At 46.2% G+C, this 14,854-nt stretch overlaps 1 protein-coding gene across 1 annotated transcript in view; it reads right to left on the reverse strand.

Annotated features, from left to right (window-relative positions):
• Positions 1 to 12,137, reverse strand: part of LOC104512258 (mitogen-activated protein kinase kinase kinase 3-like) — a 40,623-nt gene extending 28,486 nt beyond the window's left edge. The window contains exons 1-3 of the mRNA XM_010155177.1: positions 12,054 to 12,137; positions 2,054 to 2,097; positions 943 to 1,042 (exon numbers count right to left, since the gene is read on the reverse strand). Coding sequence (XP_010153479.1) covers positions 943 to 1,042; positions 2,054 to 2,097; positions 12,054 to 12,137 — 228 coding nt within the window. The remainder of the gene's footprint in view (positions 1 to 942; positions 1,043 to 2,053; positions 2,098 to 12,053) is intronic.
• Between the last annotated feature and the right edge of the window lie 2,717 nt (positions 12,138 to 14,854).

Here is a 14,854-nt window from a genome sequence, read left to right on the forward strand (position 1 = left end):
TAGAAGAATAGCAACCTTTTTATGGATCAAGTTTCCATTGAAACACTAGGAAAAAAAAAAAAAGAGAGAGGGAAGGAGAGAAAGCTCTCTTCATGACCTCCTTCTCATTCATACCTTAATGAAAGGCTGTTAGTCACTTGCAATTAATACTTGAACAAGCAAGCTGTCAGGACAGATCTCAAAAAACGGTTTTTAAAAGTCTACCTATTTGTCATCTGGCTGTCTCCTCCTTCTCAAAGCCAAATGCACCTTAAGATTCCAGCGGCTCCAGCTCCCTGCCCAGTTCAGGGCAAGACGCCTCACAAGAAAACACTAAGCACACCAAAACAGCCGCCAAGGATTGCCCCCTCTGAGGTCAAGGCCTTCAGCAGTACTATCCTTTCAGACACAGCGCTAGCCTCAACGAAAAAGCTGGAAAACCAGTGTCCTGTGTTACGAAGAAGGCTGGAGTAGAAAGGTCTTCAAGCCTTACAGTGTGAGGATGACAGAGGGAATGTTTCTTGGCTGCCTACGTGACCTGCTAGAAGGGCCTACAGCGATGCACGTTTCACTGCAGACTTAACCACAACAACATGCGCGTGGTTCTGGGGTTTTGGGGTGAAACAAAGTCAGCGATGGATAAAAGTATGCTGCGTTAGCAGCACTATCCCTCATGGTCTGGACTTCACCACACTCTTGCCCCCAAGATGGAAAGGTCTCACATCCAAACCAAACACAGAGTATCTACAGTCACTTCACGTGGCTCTCGGGCTCAGCTGTTGCCCTCTCTGCCCTGTGTGAGCTCAACCAGCCAGATCTTGTACACTCACTAGCTGGGAACTACAAAACAGGATCATTTTTCTTAACATCCATGTACAACACTAAATCAGAGCCTTAAGAACAAACCACTGCTCAATTCCGAAGTGGGCACCAGGGACCCTAAAACTCAGTAAGGAGGAGTACCTCATTGTTCACAGAGACCAAGTCCATCGTCTGTCCAAAAGCATCCGTGACCTTCTGCACCACTTCTTTGAATCTGACTGGTCTTGGAAACTGGATAATCCTGTATACACAAACAAATACAACAACAGTCTCAACGTAGTAGAACCATACTGAAATCTGGGACTAGACTGGCAATTCAGAAGCAAGGACCTGTATGCTTCTATCATGAAGCATAAAGCTTGCTCCTTGCTTTTACACTCAGAAATACTGCTCGTCTGCTATGCCCAAGAGAGGACTTGGCCTATCCTGCAGGAATATTTATTTACCAAAAACCCTACTGCAGCTCCTCTGCTCCTTCCCCTGCTGTGAGGTACAAGTGGAAAAGAAGGAAGTTCAGCAGCCCTTCACTAGAGAAGACCCAGGATCAGGCACTGGTCAGTAATTTATCTCCATTTTCAGCAAATGACTCTGATTAGGGAGGAGGGATGGAAGAGAGAAGAACGCAGTTTGGCATCCTGTGACTCTCCTGTACCATCACATGCAGCAGGTCATATCAGCAGGTACAGTCTAGCCCTGTGGTGAAATTATTTAAATCTTTTTTGGCTTTAACATGTAACTTGGACGATCAGCCTGAGAGTTTCCAGCCCTATGTCCCGCCCTGCCACAGCCACCAAGCAGCGAGCAGAGGTGATTCCATGAAAATGTCAAGCAGGGAAGGGCGGGCAAGCTTCAACTCCCAGCTCTATTTTTATGGGACCCATGCCCAAAATCTGGTTATCTTAAGTAAGTGTCACAGGCTGCTAATCAAAGGATACACTTCTGTAGAGTTACAGCTCAGCTGTGGTAAAAAAAGAACTGAAAAGAGAAAAGGATCCAAGTGTGCACCCTGTGTCCCTGCTAAGAGGCATTTAATGACTTCCAGATTGGAACCACTCCGCCTGTGTGCAAATCCCAGGAGGTACTTGTGGCAAAGGGGATGACAAGGCAAGGCTTTTGCACGTAAAACTGTAGTGGATTTTAGGGGGAAAAAATCCCACTGTCAGCTCATCTGCAGATGGCTGGTCAGCAGGATGACACTGGGTAAAAGGGTAATTTATCCCTATGCATGTGGGGGACTGGGTTAGGTACATACCTTTTCTCTCCTTCATATTCAAACTTGATCCTGACATTTCGCTGCTGAAAGAAAAAGCAGAAAATGGTGAGGTCCCAAACTACATCCCAGACTGACATGCAGATCCAAAGCTGACAGCAGTTCTCAGGGAGACTCCCCTAACTCCAGTGGGCATCTGATCTATTTAGGGCCAAGCTGCCTGCTGGACTCGAGGGCTCTGCGGAAAATCCACATTGCTGATAAGTGCGTTTGTCAAAAATAAGGTCTTCTACACATGAGGACATTCACCCATCTGCATAGCTGTTAAGTTTTAATAAAATTCATTCATAAAAGTGGAAAATTTTGAATGCTCTGAACTCACTTGGGAACAAGGCGCTATTATCTAAGAGGCAAACATGTTAAGTGTCTGATATCTGTCCATCTTCAGCGCTTCCCATGGTTTTACCCCAGTAGTTTTCTGTTGGAAACCCAAAAAACAAAGCTCAGAGAATATTTAATAGAACACAGGAACATTTGGGGCAAAGAAATAAGAAGTAAAAACAAGCATGCTATAAACAGAAGTGGAGAATCAGTCTTGGATTTTAAAAGCCAACAGTGCTGGGGTGGGGTGGATGTTATTTTCATAGGACATACAAAACGCAAAGTGTATCAGGCATCGCTACATCATACACAGTACATGTCCACCCTGAACTGACCCACTGCTCACCTCAAGAGAAATCATGAAATTTGCCCAGGGCAGTGCCAGCAGAATCATGGGCAGACTGGGCACACAACTGTGAGGGGACTAGTAAAAGCCACTTCTCCCATCCTCTATCTGTGCATATTTAGCAGCGATCAAGACCACAAGGAGTCCTTTCATTCATTCAGCCTCTCAGACTGAGCCTGAGCCAAGCATCCCTCTAGCATCCCTTGGTTCATGCCAGAGCTTTCTGATGGTCTCCAAGGCAGATCAAAACCCTCTTTACTTCCCAGACCAGGTTTAGTCACCCCAGTTAACCAGGGCTCTGCCCCTGCTACCGCACACAAGCCTCCTCAAATAGTGGTTTTCCTCCCATGGAGAAAAAACGTGCTTGCCTCCTCCCCCTGAGGTGTAACACCAGGGAGGGCTCGGTCCTGCACTGCCAGCATCTCACAGGGATAATCCCCGAATGGGTGGGTGACAGCCCTTCCTGAGCAAGGGCTTTATCTCTAACCCTGGATTGCCAGCGCGTGAAGGCACACTTTCCATCCTCTCAGAGGGAAAGCAGAGGCAGAGTGAAACAGCTTTGTCTCTAATGAGGAAAATTAGCTGGATGGGCATCCTTAGGTTTATTTTTAAACTGACAGCTCCAAGTTCTGCAAACACGCAGCCAAGTTCAGGAAGTCAAGGCTGGAGGCGATGCGGTTGAAAAGCTTAAAAAAACCCCAGCAAATTCAGGGTAAACATGTTGGATCACCCAAAACGCATCCTTTTTCTCTCTGCTTGTGATGTTTTCTGTGTTTCCAGAAAGGCTGGGAAGAACCAGTGCCAGGACAGTCACCAAACAGGGTACTCCAGCAGTGTTACAGGCCTGTGCTAAATAGGTGCTTACATCACCTCGGTGTCTACAGCCATTTCTCCAGACCCACAACATTTGGACAAACTCCAGGTTCACTTCTAGAACCAAGCCCAAACCATAAAAATACCAAAGTAACTCTAAACCAGCCCAAAATTCGAAAGAGATGACCATAACCAAGCTAGTATGGAAGGTCCAAGTCATTCTAGAGAGACAGGCAAAAACCTGTAGGATTGCCACCTTGGATTATCTCTGTCAGAAAAGAAAAAGATATATGGGGTCTTTTATGCAGATTTTTATTTGCACGTGCCTCTCTGGACAGGGCTGGGCTGGTTCATCCCCCCTGGATGCTGGCAGTAAATCAGCCAGTGCGCATTCACTGCACGCAGCTCCGCAAAGCCCTTCTCTAAAGGGAAAAGAAATAAGAGCAAGGACCTTTTGAGGCTTTTCCTTACAAAGGAGCAGGACTTGTAAAGGGGAAAGCTCACGCAGCTCCAGCCATGCTGCAGGAAACCTTTCAAAACAGAGGTTTCACTTTCAGCACAGACCCAAACACTGCACCGAAGTGGGATGGAGCATACGCTGCCTGTTTATGCTGAGCAACATAAATTTCGCAGACAAATAAGTTTTGAAAAACAGCATGTGGCTGGAAAATGTCAAAACACTTGTATAAAGCTCCAGAGAGAGAAGAAAAGGGAAAAATAAGAAAAAAAAAAAGCCACGACCCTGCTGCATCCTTTTCTTCTACATCAACAACAGCGCTGATGTGCTATGGCCTGAAGCCAGGAGAAGTGAGCCAGCTGCCCCACACTGCTCTGCTTCTGAGCAGAGCAACACACACACCAGCTCCAAAAGGGGAATGAAAACCCATTTCATTTGTTAATTGTATTATTTAATCTTTTGGCCAACATAAAACCTCTTGCCTCCGTCGAAGAAACCAAGACCTTGAACCCATAAGCGTTTGAAGGAGGAAGAAATACCTATATACGTAGTCTGAGAGGTTGTGTATAGTTTTCTTTTGCAATCTTCCCTGGCCTGCTCATGTTTTTCACCCACAGCTAAAGCTGAATTCATCACCGCTAATCAGCAACAAATCCTTTTTTTTAAAAAAAAAAAGTGGGTGGTGTCCAAAGCACTAGGAAGTCCCAGGGGGGAGGCAAAGCACTTCCTAAACGCCCGAGCAGGCTGTGATTTTTTACACCCATGGAAATCTGAGTTGGAACAACTGGTTTGAGATTATACAGGGAGTCTGAGGCACTGCCAAGTCCTGGAGCAAAATCTCACGCAAGCCTGCACCCAGCATCTCAAAGGCACAATTGAGGGGAAGGCAGGACCAGCATCTTCTCCTTAAGGACCTCAACACAACATGCAAATGCTTGAGGGCAGGTCAGGGAAGAGGTAATGGTGGTGGAGGCTACCATGTCCTATCCACATTTGCAATTTTGTGAGGAATGAAGACAACAGCAACTCCTCCTTGTGCAATCCAAGTCATGCTATTTACCCTCCCTGCCATCAGCTGTCAAATGCGCTTAATGGCAGCCTTCTCCCCACAGGCAAAAGGTCATCAGTTGGTGTAGGAGAACAAGCTGAAACATCCAAGAAGTGTATGGCGGAGGTGAGGGGTAAGGGCATGCTGCAAGGCACCAGCCTTCAACACTGAGCTCTGGCAGGGGATTTCATTGAGTGTTTCACAGAACAAGCAGGGGACACTCAGGCACAAGGTGATTTTCCTAAGGGTGTGAAGAAAAAGACCATCGTGGAGAAGAGAAGTCTCTGAGGAGACCTTGTTGCAGCCTTTCAATATATAAAAGGGGCTTTATAAGATGAAGAGAGATTTTTCCAGGTCCTGTAGTGACAGGGCAAAGGACAATGATTTTAAACAGAAGGAGGGTAGATTTAGATTGGATAAGAGATTATTTTAGGAGGAATGTGGTGAGGCACAGGAACAGGTTGCCCAGAGAAGCACTGGAAGTGTTCAAGGCCAGGCTGGATGAGACTTGGAGCAACCTGGTCTAGTGGAAGGTGTCCCTGCCCATGGCAGGGGGGTTGGAACTGGATGGTCTTTAAGGTCCCTTCCAACCCAAACCATTCTGTGATTCATTCTATGAAGCAGAGTGGCACAGCCAAGCACAAAGTTTAGATGTTTGATCTCCTGGGCTGTATGGACTGAGCAACTTTCCCCTCTCCACATGCGTTTCTGTATGACGGGGCACAGAGGAGCCCACGTCTCGGCTGGCGTCTGTAGGCCTGCCACACAAACAAAGTAAGTGACAACCCCGACAGGAAATACCACAGTAATTCCCTTCGTTTCTGGAATATTTTCTTCTCCGAGATACTTGTACCGTCATTTCCTCCAGCCCTGCTAACAAATGGTATTTTTCTCTTTCTTGCCATCCGCCTTGGAAAGGAAAAAGCAAAGCCACCGCAGTGGCCACAAACCCATCACCATCTTTCCAGGCTTTCCTTAAGGTATTTTTAGCTCCTTCCTCAAAACTTCTAATTTCATGAGAAGCCCACAACTGCCAAGCTTTGGAGGAAGCACTGACAGAAATCCGGGGGGAGGAAAGGGGGCAACCGCTTCTGCTCGCTTGGTGTTCGGCTGGTGACCATGCACCCCAGCAGGCTTGGCCAAGCTCAGCCCCTGGAGCTGGAGCAAGCAGCTCTGCATGCTGGTTTAGATTAAGGAAAACATTGGAAAAAAGTGTTTCCAAATGAGGTGAATCATGATCTTATACAGAGATCCCTGAAGAGCTGACTGCTGTTCATAATAAAAGCACACTCGGAGAGCAGGAAAATACACAGTTAGGCCTAAAATGAAGTGGCTTCAGAGGAACAAGAGGTGTTAAACACCCCGAGGGTCGATCAGATCAGGGTACAGGTCCGTGCCAGCGTAGAAGGGTGACCGATGGCACAGGGACACCCCTGCCACATCGCCTCAATGCCACCGACTGCAGACCAGGACCTCCACATCTGCCTGTGCTCTTGTGCGGCACAGAGAGCTGAAGCACCTAAAACTGCCACGCTGCAAAACCCCAGACAAGCGCCAAGTTCAAAGACTCCCCCCATCACCACTTCTCCTCCCAAATTCAGCCACCGTCAGGAACAGCGTTTCGGTTGTACCCCACCTCTGTGACTTGCTTTTAAAGCTGCTCTTGTCAAACCTAACCAAAAAACAGCTTTGTCCACACTGAGACACCACTGGGACAGGGCCTTTGGATCATTCCTTCCATCTAAATCCATGGTTGCCTCACAAACCCCCTGTGACAAAGCCTCTGACTCCAGCATTAACCCTTCTGAGGTCAAGAAAGGCAGGAAAAATCATCACAAGGGGCCTCATCTTCCCTCCAGCGCTGCACCGAGACAGGCTTGTTCCAGCTTTGCTCTTACCCACCCATGACACCTCAGGCACTTACTTTGCCTCAGTTTCCCTCTGGGTAAAACAGGGGCAATGACAGAGATGCAATTCTGCATGCTGGAGGGTAAGCAGAGGCATTATTTTCACTTCTCTCATTTTCTGCTTGTTGGATTAGGAAACAATGAGAAAACGCCGCCGAACATCAGTGCTCTAGTTACTCCTTTGTACACAGCCACAAAGCAGTGGGTTTCTCCTCAACTTCTGGCTGCAGCCAAGAGAAATCAGCACGGCAGGGCCAGGCTGAGGGGACTTCTGCACCTCCCCGACGTGCACGTTGTTTGCATTAGTCCTTTGCTCGCCCCTGCTTTTAGCAACGGGACGTTCGTTACAAGCCAGACAGCTGGACCGCGTCCCTAAACCGCAATAGGAGATGACTAATCCGCGTCATTAGGAATTATCCGCGCAGAACCCCCACGCGCTCCGGGTTATTCAGCAATCAGACAGAAAGAGGTTTGTCTGGGATTGCCCCCTTCTCCTCTCCTCTAGCCATGAGATAGCCTGGTCTCCCTGGATCCTTACAGCTCTTTTCCTCACAAAAAGCAAGCCCAGCACATGAGCAACCCAGGGGTCAGCGGAAAGATGGTTTCTAGAGGGTTCATCACCCCCTGGTATAGGTATTTTTGGTTTATACAGCAGCAGAAATCACAGGCTTCAGAATGTTTATCCAAAACCACCCACCTGCCAGGTAATAGATATCTCCCTGGTATTACCCTCTTAGCACCCAAGTCAGCTCCGCACACAGACAAGGGAAAGCCTCTTCCCCAAATCCTTCGGATCCCACTGCCTTTGACACCTCCAGCCAAACCTTTCCCAACCAGTGCTGCCCTCCACGTAAGGCAATCCTTGCAGGTCTCCCTATAGAGAGTCCCATCTTCAAGGTGGTGTTTATAGACCCTCATCATATTCCCCAGCAGTAAACCACTGGTGACAAAGCCAAACACCTTTCAGGCTGCTTGAAGACCTACAAGCAGAGAGCCCTAGAACACGAGCTGTATTTTGAGTTACGAGCAAGCCTCGTGCAGAATCCAACTGCCAAAGAGAAACTGGAGGTAATAAAAGAACAACTTCTAGGTCAGTCTGACATTTGTTGTGCCTGGGAAAACATTCCTTGCAAGTATTGGACTTCACTGCTGTGGGAGAACCTGCAATCGAAATTAAGGTGGCAGAGGACTCGCTAGCTGTCATCAGCTGTGCCAGGGGCCCACACCAATGCCTCATCATCAGACTGAAGCGTGGCACTAACTTCATACTGCGAGTTGCCAAGCACTAGTTGCATGAATAAAGGGATGCGCACATAGATTCAAAATAAATGTTAATGTAATTGTTCCTTTCTCTTCCGTGCTTTTATCTGGGGTTTCCAATTCTTTGTGGTTTCCCTTCTTATCCCATTTATCTTTCTCCTTAGTGATTACAACGCAGATCTTTATTCTGCTGTTTCCTCCTTCCCCTCTTCAGGGCCACCACTATAAACAAACTCCTTTGTCTGTTGAATCCAGGAGACTGCCTGAAAGGACTCCTTCCAGCCACACCAGAGGAGGCATGAGGAATAATGGAGTGATAAATGGAATATCACAGGGTTGGAGCACCTTTCCTGTGAAGAAAGGCTGAGAGAGTTGGGCTTGTTCAGCCTGGAGAAGAGAAGGCTCCGAGGAGACCTTATAGCACCTGCTAGTACCTGAAGGGGCTACAAGGAAGCTGGGGGGGACTTTTTAAAAAGGGTAATGGGTTTAAACTGAAAGCGGGGAGATTCAGATTAGATATCAGGTAAGAAGTTCTTCCCGGAGAGGGTGGGGAGGCACTGGAACAGGTTGCCCAGAGAAGCTGTGGATGCCCCATCTCTGGAAGTGTTCAAGGCCAGGCTGGATGAGGCTTAGAGCACCCTAGTCTAGTGGAAGATGTCCCTGCCCATGGCAGGGGGGTTGGAACTGGAGGGGCTTTAAGGTCCCTTCCAACCCAAACCATTCTGTGATTCTGTATTATAATAACGGAGGAATAATAGTGCAGAGGATGCACTGGGAATAATGTCAGGATGATCCCTCTGTTCCCAAAGATCAGCTCTGTTTTAAAGCTCGTACATACATGTGGAAGGAAAGCTGTCTCCCTCTCCCCTCTGCCCTGTTCTCTCACGAGGCAGAAAGGCAGCGCAGTGACCCAAACCTGACCAGGACTCAGGACAGTCAAGCTCAGCCATCACATCTGCTGCCATCCGCCTGGGCAATCTAAGGGAGGAAACTCGTCTGCACTGCACAGCAAGTACTGTGGTTCCCATTTCCATCTTGTTCTAGCAAGAGGCATTAGACATCCAGAAACTCAGCCTTAGTTCTGAACTCATATGTAAGGAAAGCAAACTAAAAAAAAGAAAAAAAAAAAGAAAAAAGTTTTATGCAATTAGCCACAGGAAAAGTTCATTGCATAAAACAATTTGAAGCAAAACTGTCGGTATTCTGGGGAAGAAATAGCACACACCACCACAGACTGCTTTCTTGTGTGGCCCAGGCCTACAAGGAATACTCTCTGGCAGGCTCCAAATTTCAACTTCTGTCAAGAGAGCAGTAAGGAACTCCTCCAGGAGACAGGGATGAGATAGCACTTGGGTTGTGTTGCTTTGTGGACCAAAAAACTGCTGCAAGCCACAAAGGGACAGACTAGTTAGTCAACACATTCTTGTTTAAAATGTTTTTCAGTGGAAATTTGGAACACTGACTAAAGGATTCCCATGCCTCAGAAAAGCATTTTTGTCACAGAAAAAAGACTTTTTTTTTTTAAATCTAACAACTGAATGTCCAGACACAAGTATTTCAATGTGAAAATGCTGCTGCAGGGCCTAATACAAGACACCTACAATGAGATTCCCAAGAGGAAAATTTAGCATTTAAATGACCCATGCTTCACTCTCCCTCTCCAAGAAGGGGGACTGTGCAATTACATCCTTCAGCACCATCAGCCAACCTGATCACAGGGGAAAAAAAGAAAAGAAAAAAGGGAACACCAAGTACCAACAGAACAACAAATCACAGGCATGAAAACAGCATCTCCAAAGCAATCTTTCCCTCCCCATCAACTTCCATGCTAAAAAACAAGGGAAAAAACCCCTAAAAGTGACCCAAACAAATCAATTAAAAGTTTCTGAGCTGCAAATATGAACCAAGTCCCCACTAATTCCACCTATTTTGGCCATCCCCCCACCTCCCAGACCAGACTCCTGTCATCCCGCGAGCCAGACTTGTTCCAGCCAGTCCAATTTAGTGAAGCAACAATTCAACATACTCCAACGCCCTTCATCTCGTGGGGCCTGTTGGTCTGAATCCTCAGCCCCGGATGCGTGAGGAGAGCGGGATGCTGACTATTTGTGCTCCTCCATCAGAGAACTCTGAGTATCTACGAGCACGCAGCTACGGCTGGTCTGCTTATGGAAAAAAATTAAAATTGTAAAGGAGGCAATGTTTTTCCAAGCATCAATGTTGTAATTGGGAAGAACAGTTTGATTCGTAATAAAATCAAATTAAATGCGAGTGGCAGCCAACAATTCTGAAGTTAACAGTAGAGCACAACATAACTATTGGTGATTTATAAATGAAGATTCAGAGGGGATGGGCTGTGAATCCAAGTTTGATTGCATGACTTTGGTTTTATGAAACTTTTGTAAGTAAGAATACAGACCATAAAAACTATTGGTTTTCTTATTTTAGACTAAATATCTGGTTAACTGTGTATCTGCAGTATTTACAGCAGCAGTTTTTAAAAATGACAGTGAGAAAACAAATATGTTCTTTAAGAGAAGTCTAAAAAGCTCTGCTATCCTGAAAGCATCTCGAGATGGCTTGGTATGGTCCCCACCCATCAATACTACCCTCAGAGCCATCCAAAGTCGCGCTGGATCGTTTGGTCTGCCTGCAGCTGCAGAGAGCCAGCTCTGAATTTCTCCACTCAGTTTTGTAAACATCTTGGACTTATTTCAGCATCAGCTGAACACAAATGCAGTGATTCAACTTGGACTGCTGCTACCGCCAGGACACGCTACAACAGCCACGCTACGTGCGCACGCGTTTTCGTCTGCGTGTGTCTAGGAAGTCTAGAGGGACTCGGGAAAGGATTTTTCCCTTCTGTATCCAGAGTTCTTTGCTAGTAGCACAACGGCCATTAAAATATGCATGACGACAATAAACGACAATTTGGTTTCTTCCTTGCTAGGCATTCAGCGACTGCAAACTTGATTGCAAAGCTTATTTGAAGCCATAGCACTTCCAAGTGGAATTCCAAGTGGATTTGCTCGCATGCTTCCCCAGCAGCTTCCCTGTCCTGTTAATTAATTTTCCCCTTCTGTTTTTCTTGCTATTTTGACAACCGAGTCCTTTCTTCACAAGGTTCATGTTCACGTAATATTTGTTCCATATGAAAACAGGCTGTTAAATCCACTTTAGCTATTGTATCAATGTCAGCGAATAACTTCTGACATTGCTCAAGGGACAAGGCTTTTGCTCATCAAATCAACTTTGAATCCGCAACAGGGCCAAAATATTTAGGTTTAGGAGCATAAAGATAAACACCAGCAATTAATATTTAAACACTTTATGTAAGAATGACATTATTCCTCCCAAAAGAGCCTGGGTGTCTACAGCTTGAAGTTGGCAGTCTGTCTTTCACATATCTGAACTAAAATGTGCACATAATAACTACGGTATTTCATCAACGCTGTCAACAGAAAACATCTGATTAATCCAAATCTTGAAGCTGCATAGCGTGCAGCATGTTGTACTACCTGCAGTACTAAGCAAGAGAAAGTAGTGCCTTAGTGTGGGATTCGAGATTTAAAACCAGTTGGATTTGTGAACGATTTGGGGTTTGACTCTTCTCCTCTGCAATACAGGGATGCCTGTAGCTGCTTTTCAGCTCTTCAAAAAGAGGTCCTAAAGCTTATGACTTGGTAAAATTATGTTATTTCTGATGGGCTGAGCTCCTGCAGCACTTGTTAACTTCGGTTCTAACATTTAAACCTGTTCTCCCAGCATGGTAAGCACCATGCCCACCTCTGGTTTACTGGAATGTGGGGTGGACTCAAGCAATACCTTACCTGTTTGCTGGAGTGGACACTGTTTTTATTCCTGTTGTTGTCCAGCAGGCCCCCACATTTGCCCAACGCCGCCAGATCCTTCATAATAGAGTTCAGAGCTTCTTCTTCATCTGCAAAAGAAGAGAGAACTGAAGAGTTGAAGGCAACCTCATCCCTAGAAGTGCAGAATAAAAATACAGCATTGTAAATACAAACCTTTCAACTCAAATAGGTCAAAAGACACCATGTCTAGCTCTCCTATTAAGCGAGGCATTCAAAGACTAAACCACAGTCCCTCCCAGGCCACCGTGTCTTGGAAACACAGGTTTCTTCAGCACAGGTGAGAGAGATCCCCAGAAAAGCCAGTGGCTGAGGATGGCTGAGGCCACTGTTCCTCCAGCTTGTAGCCCATGTCTGCTGTCCATGGAGCCCTTTGGAGGGGGACACATAGGCAAGATGTACTGTCGGGGGGGTGGGGCTGGATCCAGTTTGTGAGGTGTAAAATGATGGTCTATGAGGCAGAAACCCTTCCAGACGCAGACAGCTCACACAGCAGGTGGAGCACAGGCTGGTTTTTCATCTCTTCCTTCCCTCCCTCTTCATTAGAGATTCTCAAGAGCCACAGCTGCTTTCCAAAACTAGAGCCAGGAAGGAACCTGGGGAGAGGACTCATTAGAAGAGACAACAAACTCAGCTAGCTGGGGCAGAAGAGAAAAGCACCAAGAGCCCAGGTGGTATTTCTGATTTCTGCACTAAATTAAAAACTTTGAGGGACCCATTTGCTCTGAGACCAATCTCCTCCTTTCCAGCACTTACACATCTATGGTCATGGTCTCTTAAAGCAGCTGTTAACTACCCAGAAAGCCAACCATATCCTGGGCTGTATCCAGAGAAGTGTGGCCAGCAGGTCGAGGGAGGGGATTCTGCCCCTCTACTCTGCTCTGGTGAGACCCCACCTGGAGTGCTGCGTCCAGCTGTGGCGCCCTCAACATCAGAAGGATATAGACCAGTTGGAGCGAGTCAAGAGGAGGCCACGAAGATGCTCAGAGGGCTGGCGCATCTCTGCTATGGGGACAGGCTGAGAGAGATGGGCTTGGTCAGCCTGGAGAAGAGAAGGCTCTGGGGAGACCTTATAGCACCTTTCAGTACCTGAAGGGGCTACAAGGAGGATGGGTGGGACTTTTTACAAGGGCCTGTAGTGACAGGACAAGGGGTAATGGGTATAAATTGAAATCAGAGAGGTTTAGATTAGATGTCAGGAAGAAGTTCTTCCCAGCGAGGGGGGTGAGGCACTGGCACAGGTTGCCCAGAGAAGCTGTGGATGCCCCATCCCTGGAAGTGTTCAAGGCCAGGCTGGATGAGGCTTGGAGCAACCTGGTCTAGTGAAAGGTGTCCCTGCCCATGGCAGGGGGGTTGGAACTAGATGGTCTTTAATGTCCCTTCCAACCCAAACCATCCTGTGACTCTATGATTCTATTTCATTGCAAAATACCAACCATGAACACTGAAAGCCTTATCAAGATCTAGGGCACCCCATACCCATTCAGAGGATGTGAAAACCTGTTGCATGTTCACAATACAGTCAAGAGAGGCAGGTATTAGTCACATGCAGCTATTAGTGTAAAAATACAAATACAGCTACTGCATTTTGTGTAAATCCAAGTGTCTCCTGGGACAGAGCCACCCCTGCTCCAAGCCAGCCTGCAGGATTAACTCAAAGTCTGCAAAGATGTGAAATATGACAAAAGCTATATGAAATCACACTGGAATGGACCCACACACAGTGGTTCTTTCCCCAGGGAGGTATATGCCCTGGATCCTCATGCTCAAATATAGCATCAACTCCTCTTTTCCTGCTTCTCCTACTAAGTTGTATCAGGACTGAAGCTTTGAAAAAATATAAGGTCCGAGAAAAAGACTTCTCATGCATGCTGTGTACCCACAGCTATCTCATTAAAGAAACACAGGAAAGATGTTGAAAATCCAGTGTCACTTTTAGTTTAGAACTCAGAAATGAGCTCTAATGCCTACAGCAGGCGTTATGAAAATGCCTACATTTTCCTGTAGGCAATGTGTGTGCATATATATGAAGAATATAAATATGTATTTATGTAGCAATGTTAAATATTGAATTAATAAAATATAATTCATATCGGAGTCCATTAAAGTGCAATTCCTCTCCTCGTCCACATTTCCCTGAATGCTAAAAGCACAGGTACATTTTTCTAGAGGTGTGGCAGGGAGTTTAACCTGAAATGTTACAAGAAAACACTCAAAAAAAAAAAGATAGCTATTCATTCTAGTTCAAGAAAAGAAACTAAAAGAACTAGAATGTTCCCATAGTTTGGGTTTTGGTATTTCGTTTTGCCCTTTTTTTTTGTTGTTTGGGTTTTTTTGTTTGTTTGTTTTAAAAGGGGACAAGCAGAGTATTCCAGACAGATTTGTAGTAGGAAAAAAACCAACACAAAAAAAAAAAGGAAGAAAAACCCCTCTTTTTTTATGGAGGGGGAAGGGAAAGTGGGGAGGGACAAGTTAAAAAAAAAAAAAAACAAACAAAACAAAAACAAACCACACACAAAACAAAGCCAAAAAGCACACACACCGCCCTCCAGGAATTTTCCAAAGCCATAATCTCTAAAAATGCCCCTCGTCCTTGTCTTTTTTCCAACCCGATCGACAACAAAAGTTTCCTGAACTCGCTGTCACAAAACACAGATCCTAGTGTCAAGGGGAAACAGGCCTCCATAGGCAGTGGCAGAGGTGGGCTTTTGCTAGCAAAACCCCCCGATTCACCACTGCTCTCCCACATCCAAACCTCCCCC

This window comes from Eurypyga helias, unplaced genomic scaffold (assembly GCF_000690775.1).
Source record: "Eurypyga helias isolate BGI_N326 unplaced genomic scaffold, ASM69077v1 scaffold667, whole genome shotgun sequence".
Lineage (NCBI taxonomy): Eukaryota > Metazoa > Chordata > Aves > Eurypygiformes > Eurypygidae > Eurypyga > Eurypyga helias.